General features: G+C 40.9%; 3 protein-coding genes across 3 annotated transcripts in view; 2 read left to right on the top strand and 1 right to left on the bottom strand.

Moving 5' to 3' along the window:
• sos2 (son of sevenless homolog 2) overlaps nt 1–685 on the top strand; it is a gene marked incomplete at both ends in the record, with an annotated part of 31,415 nt that extends 30,730 nt beyond the window's left edge. The window contains 2 exon segments of the mRNA XM_079224090.1: nt 148–240; nt 242–685. Coding sequence (XP_079080216.1) covers nt 148–240; nt 242–685 — 537 coding nt within the window.
• Nucleotides 686–12,364: 11,679 nt separating this feature from the next.
• Nucleotides 12,365–16,085, top strand: cdkn3 (cyclin dependent kinase inhibitor 3; the record flags this gene model as incomplete). The annotated part of the gene is made up of 7 exons (XM_079224178.1): nt 12,365–12,444; nt 12,551–12,606; nt 12,718–12,762; nt 13,047–13,269; nt 14,811–14,842; nt 14,992–15,095; nt 15,996–16,085. The coding sequence occupies 7 exons, from the start codon at nt 12,365–12,367 to the stop codon at nt 16,083–16,085; spliced, it is 630 nt and encodes a 209-aa protein (XP_079080304.1).
• Nucleotides 16,086–16,168: 83 nt separating this feature from the next.
• cnih1 (cornichon family member 1) lies at nt 16,169–22,811 on the bottom strand. Its single transcript, XM_079224211.1, has 5 exons — nt 22,714–22,811; nt 21,318–21,386; nt 18,517–18,629; nt 18,278–18,421; nt 16,169–17,840 (listed from the first exon to the last, which is right to left on the bottom strand). The coding sequence occupies exons 1-5, from the start codon at nt 22,792–22,794 to the stop codon at nt 17,813–17,815; spliced, it is 435 nt and encodes a 144-aa protein (XP_079080337.1). The 5' UTR covers nt 22,795–22,811; the 3' UTR covers nt 16,169–17,812.
• Nucleotides 22,812–24,871: the final 2,060 nt, after the last annotated feature.

Raw genomic sequence — 24,871 nt, 5'->3', positions numbered from 1 at the left:
AGGGGACACAATGATTCAAATGTATATTAGTTAAAGGGCATAATGATTTATGGATGAATGATGACTGATGGTATCAATGCAATGACACAGACTGAGTGCCAGTGGTGTATATATAGATTCTGATCTGCTTGTGTCTCTCTGTCTCAGCTGAGCTCCAGGTCCGACAGCCCCCCAGCAATCCCTCCCCGGCTGCCCCCTCCTCTGCCCAGGAACCAGCCTCGACCGCTGGTGTACAACGGCCCCCCCCATGGACGGCCCACTGCCCAGCCCGCCTCCGCCGCCACCCCGCGACCCTCTGCCCGACACGCCTCCCCCGGTGCCCCAGCGGCCCCCAGAGATCTTCATCAACTACCCGCTCAACATGCAGCCTTCCCCCGTGGGCCGATACCACTGGGACTTCAGCAGCTCCCCCAGCTCCCCCAACACCCCGCCCAGCACGCCGTCGCCCCGCATCCCCAGGCGGAGCTGCCCGCTCAGTGCAAGCCAGAACAGCCTCTACCCTCTTCCTGTTCCCATCACTGCTCCGCCTGTCCCCCCGCGCCACAACTCCAGCCCACAACTCCCCAAACTCCCACCAAAGACATACAAAAGGGATCTGCTGCTGCAGCAGCCGCCGCCGCTGCTGCTGCAGCCGCCGCCGATACAAGGCCTCTCACTGTTGGAGAATACCGACGGCAGCCAGTGAGTCTGCGTCGTCGTTGTTGTTTTGTTTTTTTTAAACACCAAGAGGTTATCTTGAAATGCAAACTTCAAACTGTCTCCTGCAAACTATGACACAGTGGACTCAAAGCTACTGATCAGAAAGAATAACACTGCTCCACACACTCTTAACTCCACCCACCCGCCCTCTGCATCGACCAATCACACCCCCCCGCTGTGCCTCTCAGGGGATCAGTAGCTCCGCCTTCATCATAAACCCTCTGTGCCAATGAGAAACCCTCACCGGTGTGCCAGCTAATAAACAACAAGGAGTTGAGTGTTTGTGTCTTTTTTGTTCTGTATGGAGTGGGACTGTTGCTCCTGATAAAAGTTCTCACCCCTCACACTCTTAACTTACCCCACGTCCCACTCCTCTGTCAGGGTGGGGGTGAATGTGGGGGGCCTTGGACTTTGTAGCGTCACATGTCATGCTTTGTTTCTTTGGGCATTGACATGATCTGGAGTCCTGCTGCAGCTCACAGATTTTTAAGAGCGCTCTCCTCCTCAATGATCCACTTGGACGTAGCTCTTTCACAGCGGCTGTGAGCAGCAAACATTTCCATTGATTTGTTTTTTTTTTCCTACGAACTGCTAAACAAACAGTTGCCAAAGTCTTATTTTATGCAGGGGGAAAAGGGATTTTTGTTTTCTTCTTTTTTTTTAAACAAATGTGACATTAAAAGAATCGGCGGCGACACTGAATCCCCCACCTTGTATCTCAACTGTACACTGTGACTGTATAGACGCGAGTCAAACTGTCTTGACTGTTTTTTTTATCTGAAGACAGGCCTCTCTGCAGCCACAAATTGTTGCCTTTAAAAAAAAAAAAAAAAAATCCAACAGCGGTGACCTCTGACCCCAGGCTCCAGTCCTCTCGACCCGGGTGGGACAGCGAGAGCCGAGAACACTCCATTTGCACATCGAGTTTGGGCCAAGTCAGCAGGTTTCGATCAGACTATTGATGATATCCCTCAGCGGTGTGCGACAGCGGGAGGTCTGCCACGATATCAAGCGGCACCGATCCTGGACGGAGACGGGGGAGAGCTGTATGTTTGTCTCTCGCCACCGCTTCCAAAGCTGATGTCTTAACCGATCCCCTAACAGACGTGCGCTGCTGTCTTGACACTGTGCCCAAAAGCCCCCCCATGACCAACTCTTCTTCATTGGTATTGAAACTCAGCACTGGAAGCACGCAACCTCCTACCAGAGCTGGGTCGGCTCTCCCCAGTGGCTGCTCGACCTATCTAAAGACTCATGAAAAAGAGGAACTTTTTAACCCAACTTCTTCTTTCTGTCTTTTTTTCCTTCTTTTTTCTGCTTGAAAACATTTTGTTTCTCTTTGGAAAGACTGAAATAATCCATGCATCATGCTCAGATGTGCCTTTTATTTTATTTTCTACTTTACAGAAATAAGCAAATGGTGTCTAAAATGCTAAAAAAATAAAGTTGCCTATGTAATGTTTAGAACAAAGCTATACACTATGAAATTGTACATGTTTGTGGATACTGTGTATATATAACATGTATACACTAACTAAATAATTTGTATAAAGTGGCAAGTTTTTTTTCCCGTTGTATTGTACCCTCATCCGCATCTGTTCAGTCGAATATTGCCTAATAATCCAATGCTGCTACAGTCGGATAAAAAAAACTAAAAAAACAAAACAAGAAAAAAACAGGTCACTGTCACTAACTTACTTACAGACAATCTCCAGTTGAAACACTGGGAGTATTAACTGAGGAAAGCCATTTTTTCTTCCTTGCCCCGTAGCTGTTTTAAAGTAATGAAAAAAAAAAATACAGTTCAGTATGCCAAGCACTTACTTAGACGTGTGCTTCACTTTGTACATCCTACTAATTGCCTTTTCTCCTTTTGAAAGATTTTTGAATGCTAACATTCATTAAACAAGAGGTTGGGATTGCATTGAAATTGCAGTTGAATATACAAAGACCTATATTCAGTTGCAAGTATTTGAGCATAGTGGAGAATTGGACTATTTTTTTCTGAGAAACACACTTTGTGCACTTTAGGCTGTACTGTTGAAGAGCCACAGTTGTTAATAGGTCATGTTTGTAAATGCAATGGTCCTATGCAACTGTTCAAACTCACTTTCTACATGGATAGAAAAAAAAACACGTCTACCACCTCTCTTTTGTCCACATGTGTATAAAAGACACAAACGCCTGAGGATGTCTGATAACCACGAGCAGGAAGATCTAGTGCCCTTTTTCCTCTTCGTCTCGCTGTATTTTGTGCACGATGGTGGACGATTAAACTTCTGATCAAACTAGAGAGAAAAGGGTAGTTTGGGAGGATTTTTAATCGACAGCTGAAGTCAAATCACTTCACTGTCTTCACTGACTTCTTCATGTTCTGTCCATTTTTCCAAGTCTCCCAAGCCAGTATTGGTGGGGTTAATTTTGCCAAATTTGTCTCTTTTGTTTTGTTTGTTTTAACCCCCGACAGAATAACAGATTGGTTTTCCTCCAGTGGCACTGTAACAGCTTGATCCAGCAGTCGGTTTATTTGATGGTATGTGGCCTTTTAACTGCTTTGTATTAATGGTCTTCATGAGATTAATAAATCACCCAGTCTTATTTTGTACTGAACTACTCATTTCGCTCCTAGTTTTTTTTTTTTTTTTTACACTGGAAAAAAATGCTTTTTTTCTCAGCTTTTGTTGTTAAGTGGTTCGAGTTATTTTTTTTATTTTTTTGTATTGGCAAGAATGTGCATAGTTTAGTTTAACGTTAGACCGGAAACAGGGAAACCGCGTATCAAAATCCATTTACTAGAAGAAGAAAAAAGTGTTCACCAATGAACACGTTATATTTCCTTTTTGTTTATTTTCCAGAAAAAACAAAGTATGAATAACGACTCAATTTTACCAGCGTACCGCACGGACCTACTCGGAAAAATGGCCGGTTTTAATACAACGAATTGTCCTTTTTACAGCTCGGTTTTTGGACACGTTCCATAAATGATATACAACATATGAATGAGTGGGGTTTGTTGCTACTTAATAGAGCCAGACTTTGCCTAATATTTCACGCAGCTATCTAACCACTAACTACTCGATCAAGAGGGACGTTAACTCTCCACCAGAAAGCGAAATAAGCATGTTTTTCAAAATGTCACTTTACTGCTTCTGTTGGATATTAAAATATACTCATTAAATGAATGAAGAAGTATTTATTAGTAACATTAGCTTTAAGCTAACTAGACATTGTGTCGTACATTACCACCTCAAGTTAAAAAAACAAAACAATATGATCTGGAATATTTATTTAGATTTTTCAGTCTAACCATTGTTTCAAATGTGTAATTTTATTTTTCTCAGATGAATTTTGTTCTTTGATCTTTTATATCACATTTTAAAATGTAGCTTGAGCCAAACAAAGCTGTCTGCCGTATCACCAACAATCCATGCAGTTGCGTTGCTGTCGTGACCATTTGGGGAAATGTCTCCATCAAAGAAATCTCAAATTGGGCTCCCGTTTTTAACCTCTGCACGTTGTGTGCAACAGTTATTTTTTATATTTATTATTGCTGGTCCTCTTGTCTTTGCTGCGGGTCAAACGGTGCTGCAGGGCCCCTCGCTGTCCTCACTGTCGTCCCACAGTCCTCCAGCGCTCAGGGCTGCTGCATGGGGGCCTCTCTGCTGAGCCGGGCCTGGTCTGAAGAGGTGAGAGGTAAAAGTATATTCATCTCATTAACCCAGTTTTTTGTATATATATATTTATGTATATGTTATATTATATCTGCATTGATAGCACCAATACAAGTCTCTGAGTAAATCTCAAGTGTTTCTGTCACAATTCTGCCTGATGGAGGCTCTTACCTCAGGTTTTCTCTGCTCGGGTTGAAGTTCAGAAAGCTTTTCCTCGCTGGGGTTTGAATCGGTATGAAGCCTTTTCTCTTGTCTTTCTCCGGAGCTGCATCCGCCTGGTACATGAAGGGATGTGGATGTATACAGAGAGCAAGTTTGACATTGAACAGCACTGCATGGAGTTGTCAGGAAAAAATATGGAATCAAGTGATGGAAGAAATGCTCTTCCAATTCTCTACTCCACTGTTGGTACTACTAAGTCTGTTCTCTGTGTGTGTGTGTGTGTGTGTGTGTGTGTGTGTGTGTGTGTGTGTTAGAAAGTTAGTGTCTGTGTAGCGTTGGCAGAGGCATGTGATCCTTGAGTAATGTTCACAATGTACTTCACTCATTATTTCACTCTCAACATATCAATAGTAGGCCCATGGACGGAGCTTGGTGCTCATGTTACAAAAAAAAAGCTAAATACCTGTTTGGATGGATCATCCCAGATGGGCCTGAAGGCACTTTTTGGATGTAAAGGAGGCGACCCCTTCCTCACATTGACCAGCCTCTTTCCATACGGCGGCGGCCCGTCTGCACACGGCCCCGCAGCGTTTCGCAGAGGAGGGTGAGGGGTCAACCTGGGAATCTGCCACCTCAGACACACAGTCCTCTCTCGGGGCGCCTGTTGCTGCTGCTGGCTGTACGAGGGCTTCAACAGCACCGGCACCTGGCTGTCCTCCTCTTCATCCTCCTCTTCGTCCTCCCCACTGTTGCTGCCTGTCGTCTCCCTGCGCAGCGTGCCGTCGGGGCTGCAGGAGCTGACGGAGGAGTAGTCGAAGGCCGAGGTGTCGTCTTGGTCCGTCTCGCAGTCCTCTAGGGCGTGAGGGGCCTCCAGCCCGTTGGTGCCCTTCCCGGTGAGCTGGCTGTAGGTGCCCCGGCCTGAGTTGCTGGTCTCCCCCCGCGCTGCGGCGTCAGGGGTGAGGAGGGAGCAGCAGGCGTGTCCACAGTCTCGGGCCGGCTGGTTCGGGAGGCTCAGGTCTCCTCCACAGCCCTTCCTCCTCACCGGGCTGCAGGACCAGCACTCCAGACGCATGGCGTGACATCCGTCCACTCCATTAGTGGCAGCCTGCTGGTCGTCTCTGTGGGAAGGAGAGTGGAGGTTATTACGTTTGTGATCTGCTGCTACCTTATGAACCATCCCGACCCCTCAGGTTGTCTGGGACGAGTCTACTTTCTGTTCCAAGAGTCAGAACTAAACATGGAGAAGCAGCGTTTAGCTTTTCTGCTCCACACATCTGGAACAAGGTCCCTGAAAGCTGCAGGTCTGCCGAGACCCTCAGCTACTTTAAATCCAGATTGAAGACTTTTCTGTTTGCTGCTGCCTTTAATTTAATCAGATTCAATTGCTGCATCTCACTACTGCATTTTATTTCTTTAACTGCACTGCGTATTCTATTTTTTGCTTTTTGACAGTTTTAAATCTTGTTTTCTTCTGCATTATGTTTTGATGCTTTTATTTGAAATTGCCTTGTTGTTGAAATGTACTATACAAATAAACTTGCCTTACCAGGCCCCTCATCCCCACATCAACTGTTATCATGAGGGGCAGTGTCATGAAGGATGTGGAAATCTGTAGTACATTTACTTGTTTTCATTACTATCTAACTTACTCTCTCTATCCTTTTCCTTAGTGCTTTCCCTTTTCCTGTCATTCCTTCCTGCTGTCATTATTTCTTTCTTTAAATTACATTTTATTAAGCTGACGCTTTTATCCAAAGCGACTAACATGTTTGCTCCATACACTGTAGACACAGCAACGGGGGGTTAAGTGTCTTGCTCAAGGACACATCGACATGGGCTAGCGGAATCGAGCCACTGATCTTCTGATTGAGAGTCACTGCAGCCAGCAGAGGGCGACACTCACCTCTGAGCTGCAGCGTTGAACTGACGCTGAGACTCTCTGGTCAGTTGGCTCCTGGTGCAGCACTTTGCAGAGGGTCCACCTGCCACCGCATCAGAGCAGCTGCTGTCATGCAAAGAATTAATATCAATTTCAGAATTTGACAAAAACACGCAGGCAATAAAAATCATGAACATTTAATCTTATATGAAAAGGCATCAATATGAGTTTTGATCGTTAAAGATCATCTGTGAATCCACCAATCCTTCTCTTGATGCCCTGACCTTTGTGGACCTCCTTCTACTTCCTCCCACCGGACGTCTTCCTCCAGGATCACATGACAACGGGACAAAATGCTCCTCAGTGCTCGCTCGGTTCCCAGCAGAAGGCTGCAATCAGGATGCTCTTTGCCCGTCCACTGCAGCAAGTTCTAGAGAAGAAAAGTGGAGAAATATAAAATAAGTACCTGTTAACTATATGTATTATGACCTGTAGTACTTCTAAAGGTGTTTCTAAATTGTCATAAGGCCTTTTTAATAGTCCCATGGACGGACTCCCTGTGGCTGCTGACTCACCTGTATGTGGCTCAAGTAGCCGTGGATGCGAGAGACAGGTGCCAACAGCAGGTAGAGCAGTTTAATTTCCTCTCTCTCCGTCTGGCCGCTCTGTTAAATGCAGACAGGAAATATCCATCAGCATGTCCGGTTTCCCAGGTACTCTGACAGAATACTGTCCCTTAACACTTATATTACCTGTATTTTCTGCATTTTCTCAGAATGATTCAGTCTGTTGAACTCCAGCGAGAAGAATGATGCCAGGGTCGTTGTGTATCCGAGGTACATGTCCGAAAAGCCTGTCTGGACGACCCAAGTCAGAGCAGTCGTGAGCGCCTTCATTTTACAGTCAAATGGACTGAGGTCGTTTAGAACAAGTGCACCAACTTACATCGTTTTGTCCGATAAGCTGCACCAGGATGTCTCCAACCAGAGATTTCCAGTGTTCAGCAGTCAATCGCTCCTGCAGGGTGTTTCTGAAGAGCAGATGTCGCTGTAACAGCTGCTCCACAAACCTCAGATATGTCTGACTGGATCACAAGGTTGAGGGTTTTAATTGCAAATACAAAATTAAAGCAAAGACGATCACATTTGAACGTTTGCATCCGTGTTTTAGAATATAAGCAACTAGTAATAATCTGTGAGGTTCAGTTGTGTTAAAACTTCTTTTTTTTTAGACAGGACAGACCAGTGCTGTGTTTTTTTTTGTCCTATTTAGCACTTACTACGGCTCCACAGTCATCTGGTGAGCTGGCGGTGTCCTGTATTTATCATACAGCTGGTTTAAGGCTGTCACATACTCCCACTCAGAATGCAGAAGTTGCATCGCCACCTGATGTCGAGCATCTGTACAAAAAAGAAGACGTCAACAAATAATGTGAAGGAATGGGCCTCAAGTTTATTCCACAATCTGATCATCTAAATGTAGCAAACAGAAATAAGGATAGGATACGGTATGATACTTTATTCATCCCCAAGGGGAAATTTGGTTGTGGCAGCAGCAATCAGAGTTACATATAAGACATTTAAGAAAATTAAATAATAAAAATGCAAAGTATATGAAGTGTGTAAATAAATATAGTATATAAGCGGTGCTAGGGTTATTGATGTTGATGATTCAATTGACGGATGATCTGGCCAGAGGTGATTTTTTATACAGTCTTATTGCAGTGGCCAGGAATGTTCTCCTGTATATAAGATGCTTTAAAGTGGCAATATCAAAAATGTCTTTTTTAAATATATAATCAGTTTACGATCTATGGCCAACATCACGATCTATGAACACGATTCTGAAAACCTGAGTCAACAAAAAGACTCTGGACTGCTAAACTCTGAGTGTTTTTACTCAAATAGAAATGATCCATCAACCAGCACTGCATTCTTTAACCTATAGTGGCTTCAGTATCAAACAAAGAACCACACTCAAGTTGTTAAAGTTTTCAAACATGTTGCCCTTTTTTAAAAAGCCAAGTGAGGAAATTTGGAGCATTTTTTTGCTCACCCGCTCACCTTTGCCCTCGCTGAATCCGGCCTTGAGGCCCTGCAGGAAGCAGTGGAGGAGCAGCTTCCCTCTAGACAGACCGGCCGGTGGAGCCGACGAACAGTCACACGGCCTTTGCTCGCAGGCCGCTTCTGCTGGATCACTGCTGCACGACAGTGGGCAGATGGCAAAATGTCTCTCTGCTGGTTTCTACACGTCTGTTCTAAAAATATTATCTTAACGCGGCGTCAACGGCTCTTTTATGAGTAATTGTTTGCTGTGTGCCACTGAAAATTGTCACAACATGAGCTTGAACACATCTTCCTGTATTACCTGTAAACAGGCAAGCAGAGTGAAGAAGACTTTCATGTTCTATTCTGCATTTTACACTTTGATTTGACTGAAATTTAGCAGGAAAGAGTTCTACTGGTCTCGAGTATTTTTATTTAATTTGAGAAATGAATTGTGCACTTAACTTCTTCTATGTGTTTTGTCGTAATATATTTGGCCGAGCTTAAAGCTTTCAGTCTCAAGTAAATTCAGATGATGGAATGAGTTTAGTCTGATGATAAAACCAAGTGAAACATGTTTGTCTTCCTCTATGAGGTAAAACAAGTTTTACGAGAAGTATGGTCTTCATTTGGAGAAAGAGGTCTCAGATATTTCTCATACTTTCTTTTCTTATCTGTAAAGCTTTGTAGTTTATTCATGTTGTTTGTTTTTGTTCACCTCTCTCTGTGTTTGGATGTGGAGCTCTTTCCATCCTGCTGAGGTCTCTGTCTGTTACTGTACAGCTGCAGGATCTGACACCGCATCCCTCCAAGTTCTTCCTGCAGGAAGACAAGACGCCGGGTAAAGCTCACATAGTGTAATTTGACTGTAAATGAGATATTTTCTCAATAGCTGAACTGATCTGAGTCTGACCCTCAGTGACTCGACCAGCGCCTCCAGACGGAGAGCTTTCTTCTGGCAGCTCCTCCTGTTCTCCTCCAGCTCCTCCCTCAGGTACGAGTCTCCATGTTGGATCTGACTGAGCTCCAGCAGAGCGCTGGTGAAGCCCGTCTTCAGCTCCGACACCATGTATTGCAGCTGAGGGTGCAGCAGGTGTCATTTATTAAATCAAAAATAATGAACAACACCACAACAGCATTGACATGTACATTTCTTACACTAATAAGAGCTTTAAATATACAGTGAACGGTCTCTTTAACAAAGCCCGGCTGGCTGAGGAGGGAATAAGGAGCAGAGTACCTTTGAGATTTCAGTGACGAGCTCGGCCTCTTGAGGCTTCATGACCTGCAGAGAGAGACACACAAACAAGGCTGTTTGCAAACACCCAGTTAATAATCACACACACACACACACGCACACAAACAAACAAACGCAAACACATGCACACACACACACACACACACACACACACACACACACACACACACACACACACACACACACACACACACACACACACACACACACACACACACACACAAACGCAAACACATGCACACACACACACACAGTTTGATATTTCTAGCTGATCAACTGTAAAGAGAAAGAGTAAAGAGTATTTCCACCATGCAGTGAACCACCACACACTCCTGTGTAAAGGGCTCAAAGCAGGAAAGTCAACCTGTTTTTGTTCCTTAAAGTGAATCTTTAACCTATTCCTGACCAAAGGCACATCATTGATTTCCCCTCCCTATATATTAAAGCCTATTCATTTACTAGAAGAGTTTGAATAACATTTCTTAACCAGATTTAACGACTTCTGTGTCCATATTCTGGTTTGTTTGTGGTACCTGCTCCGATGTTGCCCCTGCCAGTAGCCCCTCTGCTAAGGAAGTGGCAAGCCAGCCAAAGAGCTCAGCCCTGCAGGGGAAATGGCTGCAGGAGCCAAAATCCCTCCTTATAAGTCTGCTGACATAAGGGCAGGCATGGATCAGCAAAAAGAAGAAGAAGGAAAATGGAATATGTGATAGCCTCATATTTTAAACTACAAATACATCATATAAATCAGTTCTAAACCAAAATGACAGATCTCCGTTGCTCATCTTATAACACTTAAGAAATATACAGGAATCACATTTTTATTATAGTTGCAAGACTATGACGGTCATAGCTACCTATAAGCATATTATAATGAATCCCAAACAAAATCATAATATCAGTGATTTTCCAAATATTAAAAAACATTCACTGAGGTATAAAAAAAGCCAAAGGACTCACCTCAGTTACAGCTCTCTAACGTTGCGTCTCCAGACATCTGAAAAGAGGCAGTGAAGAATCCCAAAAGACTTTAAATGTCCACTGTTTCCTTTTCTGTGGAGAAACTTGGTTTCAGTTATTTGTAGCGTTTGAAGGAGGCTGGCTGAGCTGCGCATGCGCTGTGCGGACAGCAGATGTCCCGCATGACGCTCAGTGAGCAGCGCTGTGATTAACTGAACCATGTAAATGCCCCAATGGAAGTATCGCTTGCTTATAATTATTATATATATCATTATTTTTTATATTATAACTATATTCCATTCTATTTTACCAACACGTTTTTATTTTTTATTTCATTATAGCTCACACTTGAAATGATGCTCAGAAAGTAGTTTTGAAAGCTTTTCAATCTGGAATTGTGAATTTCTTTGTGCAATTTCCGACAAAACATTACTGTGAATAAAATAATAACATAAAGAAAGAATAAAACAATAGATAATAAATGGCATTATACACAGTGCAATGCCTTCGATTATGTGAATAATTGTCATTGTGATGTGTGTAATACAGCCTACATAATGTAAATATATATAGGTATGAATAACACATACATTATACATACACATGTCAACTTTAAGTAACAATACAGAGCAGTATAATTTACACACGTTTTTATACATAACTTTATGCATATACTGTATATATATATATATATATATATATATATATATATTTTTTTTTTTTTTTTTTTTTTTTTTCATATATTGTATATATATTTTACAATTAACAGGCTTCGGCTACTTAATATCCGATTCCAAAAATCAAAAAACCTTGAATACCAACATTTGTTTTTTAATTCGATGGCTTTTCTTCACTCCGCCCGTGTGTATCTCTCCGCGGGATAAATCGAGCGCACACGTGACTAATTTGTTTTGCAGAGGGGCGTGGTTAAGGGACAGTACTCGAATATGATTGGCTGCTAGACTCAATGAGTTTTCAAAATCGGAGCAGCAGCTGACGGAGCTGTCAAAACAGCCGACAGGACGAGAGCGTGACTGGTGAGGAATAAGACAAAGACGTAGCATAAATGAAGCCAAATATATATACCTCCGTAATACTAAACAGCGCTCTATCCTATTGCAAATAACGGTTACGAAATTGTTTTAGGTAATTGTCCTCCGTGTCGCGATTTCGGTCTGACAGATAAGTTGCACAGCTAACGTTAGCTACTAGTAGCAACAAATGTCTCTCCAAGCAGATGTATACATGTATGCTATTGTTCGAGATAATGCTGTCTTTATCTGAATCTTAATAGCTCGGGTAGTGGAGAGAAAGCTAGCTATTATCCGGACTAAAGCATGTTTAATTCATAGTTTACAGGTTGGTGTGTAGCCTAGCTGCTCGCCGACATGGTCGCTTATTTAAAGGAGCATACCCATCGTGGTTTAGCATGTTTTAGCATGTTTTAGCCCTCGTACAAACTCATATCAGTGTGACGTTCAGGGGAACCGCACTCAATGAAATAGAGAACTGCACAATGTAACAAAAGTCCTGAAGCAAATGCTGCTATTTTATGAAGTGATCAAAACAAAAATGGCATCGCCTCAAGCAGGTGCTGAGCTGCAGAGACTCTAAACTTGATTGAAAATAATCCCACACGGCAAACATTTTGTACCGCCCTTCTGTCTGAACAGTCTGTTGGGCTGGAGCCATGAGGACAAGTGAGTTTGACTCTTCATCTGAAGAGGAGGATGTTGGAGATGAGCAGCTGACGCCCTTTCATGTTTCCTGGTACGTTTTTAGCAGTTTTCCTTTTGCCAAAAAGTCTGTGCATCAGTGAAAGTCAGTTTGCGTGCGTGCGTGTGTGTGTAATGTAATGTATATGATTGTCTTTTAGGTTACCTCTGTCCATAGTGGAGTGCTCGCAGTTTCTTGGGATATGTGCACTACCAGGTAAAACCCTAGTGCATCCTATTTTTTTTGTATCTCTGCATGTTGCTGTTTTACTTTATTGTAAGGTTTTTGTGCGACTGACGAAACAATGTTTTCCTCATTTTACTTCAGGTTGCAAATACAAAGACATCCGCAGGAGTCTGGAAAGAGATGTTGGTAAGACAACCTTATTCTTTACTGGTGCTTGAAGATAATGCTCTGGATTAAACCATTTTAACATGCACATGTAGATCTTTTATTTTACCTTTCTTTTGAAATACCTCATGGATTTGGGAAATGTGGTGTGTGTGAGTGAGCATCCTTTACTGGAAATATGTTGTGAGTCTGATGTGTTCTCAGCAATATAAGCAACACGATCTGGTTTTAAACGAGCTAGCTAGAGGAAAAAGGCTATAAGTTGGAGAACCTGTTTTACATATTTGTTTCCTCCTTGTGAACAGAAGAGCTCCAGAACCAAGGGGTACAGGAGGTGTTTGTTTTCTGCACCAGAGGAGAGCTGAACAAGTACAGGGTTCCCTCCCTGCTGGAGGTCTACCGGCAGCGCGGATTCACAGTTCACCACATGCCCTTCCAAGACGGAGAAGCTCCTGAGCTGGAACAGTGCTGCCAGATCCTCGAGGAGCTGCAGGTCAGCCTTGAGAACAACAGGAGGACTGTGATCCAGTAAGTGACCTGTTGAGATTCTAAATTTGTTTCGAAAAATTTACATTAGTGTTCAACAAAACATTCACAAAAATACTTTCTGATCGCTTGGTGTATTTTACATTTCCCAGTTCATCTTCCTCTTTCTTCTGGATAAAAAAAAAGGAACAGAAAATGTCTTCCGACATCGAAGTCCTCAAAGTGTGTTTAATTTATTTTAACTGGCAGTCAAGTTGCCGTCAAAAGAGGTTGTACCGTTGATGGCGAAACTTATTTTCTTGGTCTCATTTTTCATATATTAGAGCACCTCTGTACTTTTGATTATTTTTTTTTAAACCAAAAATATAAAACACCTGTAGAGGCTCCAACCTTACCCAATGTAAGTCTTAGAGCCACTAGGTGGGCGAATGGGTGAACATGTTCGGACGTGTTCTTGCCACAACTCTTTGATTCATTTATTCTCTGCTCCGTGACACCATAGCATTAATCCGCATGTCCAATACACTTGAATTAAGTTATGGTTTACATGGTGCAGCACAACACAGGATACAACACTTGATCTTAACTGAAACGCACGAGAAGCTGACTCGACCACGGTCAAAAACTATTGTGCTTCCCATCCTCACACACCTGTTCTCATTAGCAGACACTTACCTATATGCCCTTTGAGCTGAATGGTCCACCCCGTGTTAAAATAAAGGAACTACATGTCCCCATTCACTCAGTGTTTCTCTCAAACAACAAAACCCCATTTTGGCTCCAACAACACCCTTAGTTCAAAAGATGGGGTTTCCTAGGGCAAGAGAGTAGAGTAGAAAGTAATGAAAAAGAGTAATTACGTGACAAACTGTGAGCCTTCTTGTTTTTATTTGATATGGCAGCATGACACTATAACTATTAATGTTTTTTTTCTTTTTATGAGGTTTTAAGTAGTATAAAGAAGCGTTGTGAATTTGTGATAAAACAACATAAAGTAATAATCTAACAAGAAACCATTCTTGTACAAATTGAATAATTTGTTATCATAAAAGTGATATATGTCATTAGAATATTAAAGATATCTTGTTAATGAGGAAAAAGGTGCTCCAACCAGATCTTTTCACAGATTTAATGAGAAAATAGTCAAACGTTTTCTTGTGTCACAGCGGCAGCAACAATGTGTTGTAACAACTACTGACTGCAGCCTCGCCAGACTAAAGCAGCCAGGGGAAGGTTGCTGGTTCACCTGTCCCTTTTGTAAAACCTGCTGAAAGGCCCAGGGAGCTGCTCATCGGGCAACAGGAACAAACTAGTTGTACTGGACCGTTTCTACCCGAGCATGCGAACGTAGCAACCGTGTCGGCCATGCTTTCTGCAACAGTTCTACCCTTTGTGTTTTGTAATATTTAAAGTATTTTTAAACATTCATGAAGTCCCTTCATTAAATGAGCAGCCCTGGAGAACTCGAGCACATCTCACCACAAATACTTCTATTTTCTGTAACAGTCTCATTACACAACTGAGCGATTTGCTTCCAGCTTTTGATTTTATTTTTTATTTATTCTTTCTCCTTCCCCCTTCAGCTGTTACGGAGGCCTGGGGCGCTCCGGATTAAGTAAGAATATTTTACATATCCTTTTACTTTGAAAGTTGTTCTTTGTCATTTTTCATGTCAAGCGAGATCAATGTGTTTTCTTTTCTTTATATGTCAGTTTTTGTTAAAGTCTGACCTCTTTTAAAAAGCTTGATGTCTCATGTTTTCAGTCGCTGCCTGTCTGCTGCTTCTGCTCTCTCTAACGATGACGGCAAATAAAGCCATCGAAATCCTCCGGGAGCACCGAGGAGGAGGAGCGATACAAACCGTGAAGGTGAGCGATCTCCTCTCTTCCTCTCTGGATCTGTTGAATTTAAGGAACCGTACGGTGGCTTTTTAATGTTTGTCCTTATTAAACATGTCTATTTTTGCATTAATGCAGACTGCATATCATAAGTGTTGATTTCCTACCTTTTTAGGCTGCCATTTATACATTAATTTACGCAAAATGTGCTCAAAATACAAAAAAAATCTTTTTTTTGTTCCTCCATAAAATTCTTCCTTTTTGTTCCTCGTCAGTATATTCTTATTCATGATGATGATAATAAGATCGTCCACCATCAAAATGAAATGACTCAGTCCAAATAGTCTATTGGATAACCAATTAATTAATTTGCTACTACTTCTCATATTATTTATGTAAAAGTATTGCGTGTTTTTGGAAGTTTCCAGTAAGCGTGACCCAAAGTCAGACTGTCCACAATTATGAAAATAACACCTAGTTTGATAAGTATCGTAATTGATTTCCCTGTAACAGTGCTTTGACATGAGTTGCTGATAAATATTGCATTCAAATACTATGTTGTGAGAAAATTGAGCTTGAAAGACAAACTGTCAATAATAATATTACATTTCAGCTAAATCTGTGCGCTAGATGCTAACAAATCCTACACACTGCCTTTTAAGTTGTCTTTGTTCTCAAAATCTCAAACATTGATATTGGTGTTTGCTTATAAAATCCAGTATTGGTCACTCTGATCATTTAGGAGCTTCTTCCATTAAAAAGGACCCAAATCTGTATGACCGTGCACTGCTGGCGTAAACGTTGAGGCAATCGTAAAATATAAGGGACAATATTTCACCCAATGTGATGTTGAGCAAGCTTCAACTGTTTAGATGTGCTGTACCACTTAATTGACATGTAAACTAACGCCTTAATTAAACTTGTCCGTAGCAATACAACTTCCTCCATGAGTTTCGGGAAAAGTATGCGGCCTACCAAGAGAGCAGAGTGGGTTCCACAGAGCGTTCGGTGTCCCGGTGATCACTGCTCTTAACAGCTGTGAAAGTATTCACCTCATTTGTCAGCGACTCTCTCCTCATTGTGTGTGTGTGTGAGATATGTAATTGTATTCTCTAATGATTGCACTTTAACAGAATACTCTTAATATATTGCTGTTTTTTTCTCATCAAAATAAAGACATGAGCATATCCTATTGACAAGTTTACAACATGTTAGCTGAAGATGCCAACTGGGAAAAGGTCTTCTGCTGTCGGTTTTGTCCCATGAGCTGCATTTTTAGGAATCCCTTCTTTCCTCTAAATAGTAGCACAAATCACTACTTTTCTGCTCCACTTTATTTCTCAAACATCGTTTATTAGCCACTCCACTAGTCATGGCCGATAAGAATATGTATTTATGCCACTCATGAGCTCATGTCCTTTTAAAAGGTTTGGAGTTAAAATAACATTTCCAGTCCATTATAACAGAGTGGGACAGTTTTATTCAGCTTCAAATAAACTCAAGATGTTATTTCCTAGATGTGAAATGATGGGATTTAATACATAAAAATGTTGATTGTTATCTGTGACAAATGACCATAGCTTTCCCTGATAAATGTACACTTGAAAATGGCAATAAATACACTTGTATTTATGAAAATGTTTGTCTAATGGCCTCGATTCTATTGAGAAAACATCACTATCCAGGTTGACTGGAAAAAGTCTGACTGCGTGGAGTGCTTGATATCTTGGAAACACAAAATTAAATTCAGAACATTGAATAAATAAACACCGGAGTATCTAATGCTGTGGAATATTTGGGGCTGTAGTGAACAAAATGCACAGATGATGATGTTAAGAAATTTCAAAAAGGTACATTCAACAGTATGGCATACTCTGTTTCCCACTACAGAGAATAACACTTTCTAATGCTCGACTACATTACTGTACTGTTGAGTGTACCTTCTAATTTATTGATAGCTGCGAGAGCGATTCTACAGAAATACAGGTCACACATTGCTCGCTACTCTGGAGTCACACTTAAATATTGCCATTGAGTTCAACAGGGATTACATCATGTAAATGCAATGATGGATATATCTGAAGTATGGAAAGAATACATCAGATGGTTCTAAAAACCAACGCGACAACCAGGTTGTGATTGTCCCTGTGCAACATGTTTCACCAAGTGAAGACAACCCATGCACTTCAGCCCTCACTGTACAAAACAGTGCCTTCAGGTCCAAAAAACAACATCCATTGTAAAGACTGTATGCATCTGTGAGCAATAACAGAAGTGTAGTTTGCATTTAACTATTTGTCTTAGTGATGATAATGAATCACGCTGAAAATAAATTATCCGTCAAAGCCCAGAATCTAATTCACAGGAAAAACTAATGCAGTTCAGCACACGGCTCAGATTCTCACGTAACGCACACCTGGAAATGTCTACCTAAATTTGTACACACTCAAATGTTGGGAGCCAAGAAGAAAAAAATAAAACTTTAAATTCCAAGCATCAAAAACACACCATTAAAAAAAAAAAGTCCATTCAGGTTTGTCAGTATTTAAACTATAGTGCTGTGAGAGGAACGCTGCGACCGAGATATTCTCTTAAAACGGGCTAAATGAGGGTTGAGAGTTCGTCCACTTGAAATGGCGTCTTTAGTTGCTGACTGGCGGCCTCCAGCAGGTCCAGTGTTCCAGCACTAAGATCATAGTGTCTGGTCGTCTACTGTACATGCAGGTCCTTTTCCTTCGTCGTCCAGTTTAAGAGCTCACCAGCACATAAATCATCCTGTTTTTAGATGAGGAGAAAGTGGGACGAGTTAAATACTGACAATGTCATGCAGTCATATCACACAGCACCAGGTTGGATTTTACAGGGTTTAACATCTTCCTCTCCAGTTTCCTTAAAGAGGTCATTATGACCTAATGTATAAGACAGCCACAGTTAAAAAGGAACAGTTCAACATTTTTGGGAAACACTTATTTACATTCTTGCTAATATTGTGAATGCCACATATCTTGAACCAGCCTCCAAAAGTAGAATACGTAATTTGCTCCAGACGTTTACATTAGGAATGTGGCAGATTATAGCACAGGATTAAATTGTTACAAAGTGGTTATTCCCAGACTATACATACAAGTCCTGTGCACCTTTTTCTTTTTAAACCTACAACCAAAACATGAATGCTCAACAAAGAAAACAAAATCAGAGAAAATGATCCGTACCCATAGAGATAGTAGAAGAATGACAGGAGGTAGAAAGCCAGTTTGCACCAGCCTTCTTTTTGACAGAAGGCCAGGATGTCAGCATTCATGATGGTTGTTGGGTCGTAGAGTCCTGGACAGCTCATCACAGGTCTGCTCATATACCTGCATCACAGTAACCAGAGTGGGGCGTTAAATCCAATAACACTGATGGAATAAGCATGATAATGTGCAATACATTTTTTATGTGAGATACTCGCCTCCAGACATGGTAAGCCAGCAGTGGTAAATTGAGAGAGAGGGTGAGCCACTCGGCCGCACAGAAGAACATCACACAGAAGAAGAAATGGATGAGATATTCTGGGAGAACCAGCTGAAAAGAACAAAATGTATATAAAATGTCAGGATCCACAGTGAAGAGTCAGTCCAACTCATGTTCTTGAAACAAATTATTTAACTGTCCACAAAAAAATACTTAATTATTACCAAGTAAGACGCCACGTGGAATACATGTAAAAGTTAAAGCTGGTCAGGAAACAAAACAGTATGAAGTTAGAGCCTCAAAAAGGCCTTTTTACAAAAGAGAAAGCTGAGCTATTTAAAGAACCAGACATTTAAAAATTGCCAACAGCTCCACAGAGTCAAAGACAGGAGTGAAATACTAATTAGCTACAGTGAGATGCTTATTTTACCAATGCATTTACTAAATACAAACGCTAAGCCTCTTGTGACAAACTACTAGACCCAGTTTAATGTCAAATTACTACATTTGCAGAGAAATGTCAGAAGTAAGCCGTCGTGCTGTTGGTACGACACAAACAGTGCTTTATCATGCACCGAACTGACACAATGTGGAACGATGAACAGGGTGAAAGATTAAGCAAAAATTGCAGTGAATTTCACCACTGACATGTTAGCATAAATGGAGGAGAGAAAGACCCCTCCTGGCCGACTTAAATCCCCCACGGTGAGGCTTATGCAATAGCTTCAGATGTCGATTCCTCTGTCTAATGTGGCAAAACAATGTGTGACTGGTTTTAAGCGATGCAGCCAAGTCATGCATCATATTTAGTCTTTACCACCGATTTATAATTGCTGTAAATCATGTGGGTTGCTGTTGAAATTTAGAAAATCTACAAGACATTTATTGTTGCAAGTGGATAGAAAAGGTTAATTTCCCACCCTGGTTATGTGTCATATATATCAAAAAGTGTATATATACACACAAAATAAAAATAGCGGAAACCCATCAACAACTTGCTCTGAAGAACAGTTGCGCGTCTCAACGTCTTTTGCAGCGATCATACCACTTCCTGACAAACGGGAAACACACTGGAGTGGGACCATGCTGCGAGCACTAGCAGTGTTGATGCAGCAGCCTGCCTTGGGTTGACAGGGTTCGATGTGGTGCGGGGTGGAGGGGGGGGCAGATGGAGGCACCACATGGAAGCCATGCATTCAAAAAGAGCAGAGGGCGGAAGGGTATAGGGGTGGGGCAACCAACAGCCCACAGATGGAAAGGTGAGGGGCGTGTAGGAAGAGAAAGGTGGGGCGGGAGGAGGGAAGGACTATAATGTGTTGAAACCCTGCACTGTGCTGCCAAATACAAAAACAACTGATCACAGCACAAAACGTGCCAACTGAGCTGACAATCCACACGGAAAAAAAGACTGTCCATGGTCAAAACTGCACATAGTACTGTGGAGTGCATCACGAGGAATCTCTCTTCTTTAGTGACAAAAACCATCTCCTCCTACCACTGAAATCCCGAACCAATCAGTGGCCCCAAATATTGCTGAGGTTGGATTGTGTTGATTCTGCAGCCATCTGGTCAAAACCACAGGTGATGTCAGTTGGAGCCAACACTGAGCTCAGTTCTGCTAACGGCTGAATCTGAAACTGCAGCTTGTGCCTCCATAGAAATGGAGAAACTCCGTAGTAATACAAGTTTAATTTAAAGCTGGAACATTAAATACATGTCCTGCATAACCAATCAAGTATCACCCCCTTTGATGATCCACAGCTCAAAAGTACCAACTACTCAAAAAGCTTTGCTACAAAATCCAGTTACCTATTCGGAATTTACATGATGACTCTGAATACTGCTGTGTAGAAGCTTTTCAGGACAGTGTGTGTGCCTGGTGTATAATGCTCAAGACTAGTTTTCTGACTCTGAGTTAACTGAGAATCTACTGTAACTTTGACACTATTTGCAAACAAAGGGTAGGTTGTAATAAAGATCATGCATGTTTCGAGCATTTGCAAGTCTTTTCAGTTAACAACTACACTTTATCACTACTTGGTAACATTGGACTTCTCATCCAAGCTAATATTGCCCACTATTAGACGGACCGTGGCTCTTATACTTAAAAAAACAACTGAACACAGTCAATTTAATTGGTTAGATGAGGTAAAAAAAAAGGACAATAGAAGGCAAAACTAATATTACAGTTAATGCTTTGCTCTCTAAAAAGGTCAAGAAGAATACAAAATAAAAACAAATCCACAACAGTAAAGAAAATACACAAATGTATTAAAAATAAAATGTACAAAGCAATATACTACATGACAGTAAAAGCCTCGAAGCACAGGTGGCATGTTTTTTTTTAATCCCAGGCTAAACTCTGGCTTCAACTCTTGAGATTAGTTAACTGAAAAGACGTTTGCAAACACTCCTCCGTGCAAAATGACAAGACTGCAGACTGAGTTGGACTGAGCGGGCATTTTAAAGATTGGTACAAACCTTTATTGCAATTTTGACTCTTTTAATCTTTTTGACCTTTTCGACTGTCTTTTTGCCGTTAACAAAGTGTAAAAAAAAAAAAAAAAGCAGATTAGGAAAAACAAAACAACAAAAGCCGTTAGAGTTTGACAGCTGACAAGATCTCTGAATTTAAAACAGGCAGGACATTTAGCATAACAGTGCAGAGAAATGATTGAAAAAAGACAGATAGGCGGATAAAATTATCCTAAAATAAATGAAAGACCTTTCAACAGAGCATTTCTGCATGCAGTCTAAGAGGCAAGGAAGTCGTGTGTCGGGGACGGTGGTGTCACTTACCGGATTTAAAGTGTTACACTGATCTATAGGATTCTTGTAGTCAGTCTTCAGCTCATCAAATGCTATTATCTGGGGGGACAAGATGGGCACAATGTAATGATGTACAAAGAGCAGCTTAATGGGAATGTCCATTTTATGAACATGCAATGTATCAACTGATCAACGGATCTGGCCCGCCAGGGGGTCCAGTCCGGCCCGCCGGATAACTGTTAAAAATACAGAAAAAATAAATAAATTAAGTAAACTACCAGGGATCGAACCACCGATCCTCTGCCTGAAAGTCAGGCATGCTAACCACTGAGCCATAATCGATCAGTGTACTGATATTATGCGTTGCAAATCGAGTGAATCTGCAGAGGAGAGCCCAGGCAGATAAACAGTGGGCTGATGTCTGAATTTTTGGTCTTTATGTTTCTAGTTTATTGTAGTAAGACCTTAAAATAGTGATTTAAACATAGAGAAACATTGTCATTATCTATGCATTATTATGCTATGATTTTATTGGTTCGGCCCACTGGAGACCAAAATGGCAGGATGTGGCCCCTTAACTAAAATGAGTTTGACACCGCTGGTCTACAGTGTGTGTGTGTATGTATATATATATATATATATATATATATATATATATATATATATATATATATATATATATATATATATATATGAATGACTAAATAAATGTTCAATATAAGTTCCCACAGTCAGGAAGTGTCTTCAAAATGTATGTTTTGTTTGCAAAATCCTAATTTTTCAAAGAATGCAAAATTGCCTTATTGAGTCATCAAATTAGTGTTAAAGTTTCACTATCAAAGCGATGGCCTATTTGTGGTCTTGTTGTTTACCATATAAACCATATGTTTGTGAATGGTTTGTGAGTAGGTGACAGCCGCGTCACAGATCGGTTTATCGTTACGGGATTGGACGTTGACGTTAGCTAAACATGCTAACAAGCTGGTCCGCTAATAGCTGGACTCTAGTCTTTTGACAAACCGGATAGATTATTTGATGTATTGCTATAATCTGAGTACGGTCAATAAAAAGTGAACAATCTAGGAGGGATTACGATAATACGACAGAATCTTATTTGTTATTGTGATGATATCGTTAGCCAACTGTAGCTACGAGCCAAGGGTCGGGGTGTGTGCCATTCATTCAAGAACGGATACGTTCCAATGTTACGTATGCAGAGTACTGAGCGCTCGGCCGTTTTCTATGGCGTTGGCATGGATACGTTCCGTCCAGACGTTAAAATGTCCCGGCTACGGAGCCACAAAGCTGGCCTAGCGTTAGCCCCAGTTTTAGCCAGCCTTCCCGTCGCTCTTTAGCCTGCTTTCATCCGCTACGCCGGGGCGGCAGGCCCACCGTCTTATCCGTAGTGGTCCAAATGTGTACTTACGTGCCAGATAGCGAAGAAGATAAGCGCCGCCGTGAGCAGCAGCGCGAGCATATAACAAAAGGCCGCGAATGTGAACGCCATTTTTGTTCCTCGGGTTCTGTTAGTCGGATCCTGGCTCGCTTGGCAGATGATGCAGGCAGCTTCGTAACCGATTTGAGATTTGTCAGCTCGTTTTCTTCTTCTTCAGTCAGCACTTAACTAGCTGCTTTCCGTTTTGTCTCATTACTGCCATCTTCTGGAGTAATGCAGGTCCTTCAGTGAGTCTTTGTTTTGAAAATGCTCATAATTAATTTTAAGGCTTTAACAATCTGTGTGATCTAATTGATGTTAAAGCTGCTCAGATTACCAGAATAGCAAAAAAATCAAACATCTCTATACAAGTTAGGGGTTCTGTACTCAAGTACTATTTTTGCTTCTTATTTATTTATTTATATATTCTTTTATTTAGTCCTCTTTATATTTCCACATTTATTTTCTTATTATTTTACAGATTAATTATGGCACCCCTGTGGCTCCATAAACTAATACCACTACAATATTAACAGCATATTGGATTATATAGCTCTTATCCCAAAATGTCTACTGTACTTACAAATTATAGTTCAATATAATAATTAAAAGCAGGCTGTAAATCTAAGCAATACTGTACATTGATGTGCATGCATTAGCCATTATTTATTTATTCAGAAAAAATGTTGCTTTTGCCACATCTGGTCAATGCATATAAACACACACATACACATCATACATGTCTTTTTGAAAACAGCAGTCTCCTGATACCAAAGGGGTAAACAACACTGTCATTTTATTTGAACAATAGAACAATAGACACTTTATAAAGTATGGGAAAATACAAATGTCACGTTTCACTGATGCCACGAGGCAGCTGGTAATGATACACGTCTGAGGGGTGTTTTGGTTAAAAAGGAAAGAAATAGAATAGTAAGCATTTGATTGTACAGGACACCAACAGCCGAACGACACAATTGCAAGTTGAAAGTAAAAGACTCAAGAAGCCAAATTACAACGGGTTCACTACAGGACAAAACCAAATAAAGGGAACACTTCATGATTAGAGCATATAATGAAGGGGTTGATTCTGATTGATACATGATCAATGGACAGTCCATTACAGCAGTAGCAGAGTTTTTTTTTTTAAAGAAAGTATGGTCAGTAATATTTCAGATAAAGAGCAGAGCTGAGACCAGATATTTGAAATGCAATGTTGACCCTTTTTTAAGATTGTGTGTGCAAATAAATTCAGTCTAATTGTGTGAACTAGAAAATTCAAAATACATGCAACAGAGCAGGAGATTCTTGTCAGGAAAACTGTTCAGACATACGTTAAAGCATGCATTTCTTTCACAGTAGCTCTCCACATTTCTGAGGTTTTAACAATTTCAAAATCAGTTCATTGCATGTTTCAAAATCAAAATAAAGACAGATATCCTTGATTTCAGATTGATTGCTCATTTTTGAGAATTTACCACAAGATTTAAAAAGGTTTCACAGGTCATAGGGTTATACAACTTTCTTTATCCACAAAGGATATCGAAGAACTAGGAAATATATTCACATAGAATTATCCACATTGGAGTTGTGTTTTTTTGCCACAGCAGCATAATACTGACTGTCAAGCTGACAGTGTAAATCTCAGCGTTGATGATAGCAATGATCGTCGTTCCTGTTGGATTAAACCCTGCACTAACATGTAAAGCAGTAATGATAAAATACGTATATGAAATGGTGTCACTGTGGATACATATCTTTTAGTCAAATCTATGATTTTACAGATCAGAAAGTTAGAAAAATATATATATAATCCCCCAACAAAACTTCTCTAATCACCTTCTATTTTTCCTCCCCCCAAAAGATATGTGTCATGTTTACATTTTGGCCTCATAATTGAATTTTTTAAAGGAGACATTTATATGACAAAATAAAAAGACGCGGCATTGGTATAGTAGACTAGACAGTATGACATCCTCAATTACTGTAGGTAGGGGGCTTTAAATCAGCCACAACACTTTCTTTCTCAATAAGAGCTGTGTCAAATGTGGATTTGTGTGCCTATTACTCTTTATTAAGGTCAGACCAATAAACAAAGCTGATATTAAGCTTTTATTAAAGATCAGATTCAGAAAAGGGAAGTTTCTCT

The sequence above is a fragment of the Taurulus bubalis genome, assembly GCF_910589615.1.
Source record: "Taurulus bubalis genome assembly, chromosome: 1".
In the NCBI taxonomy this organism is placed as follows: domain Eukaryota; kingdom Metazoa; phylum Chordata; class Actinopteri; order Perciformes; family Cottidae; genus Taurulus; species Taurulus bubalis.
The sequence above is the reverse complement of the archived record's forward strand: the minus strand, read 5'-3'. Positions and strand labels throughout refer to the sequence as shown.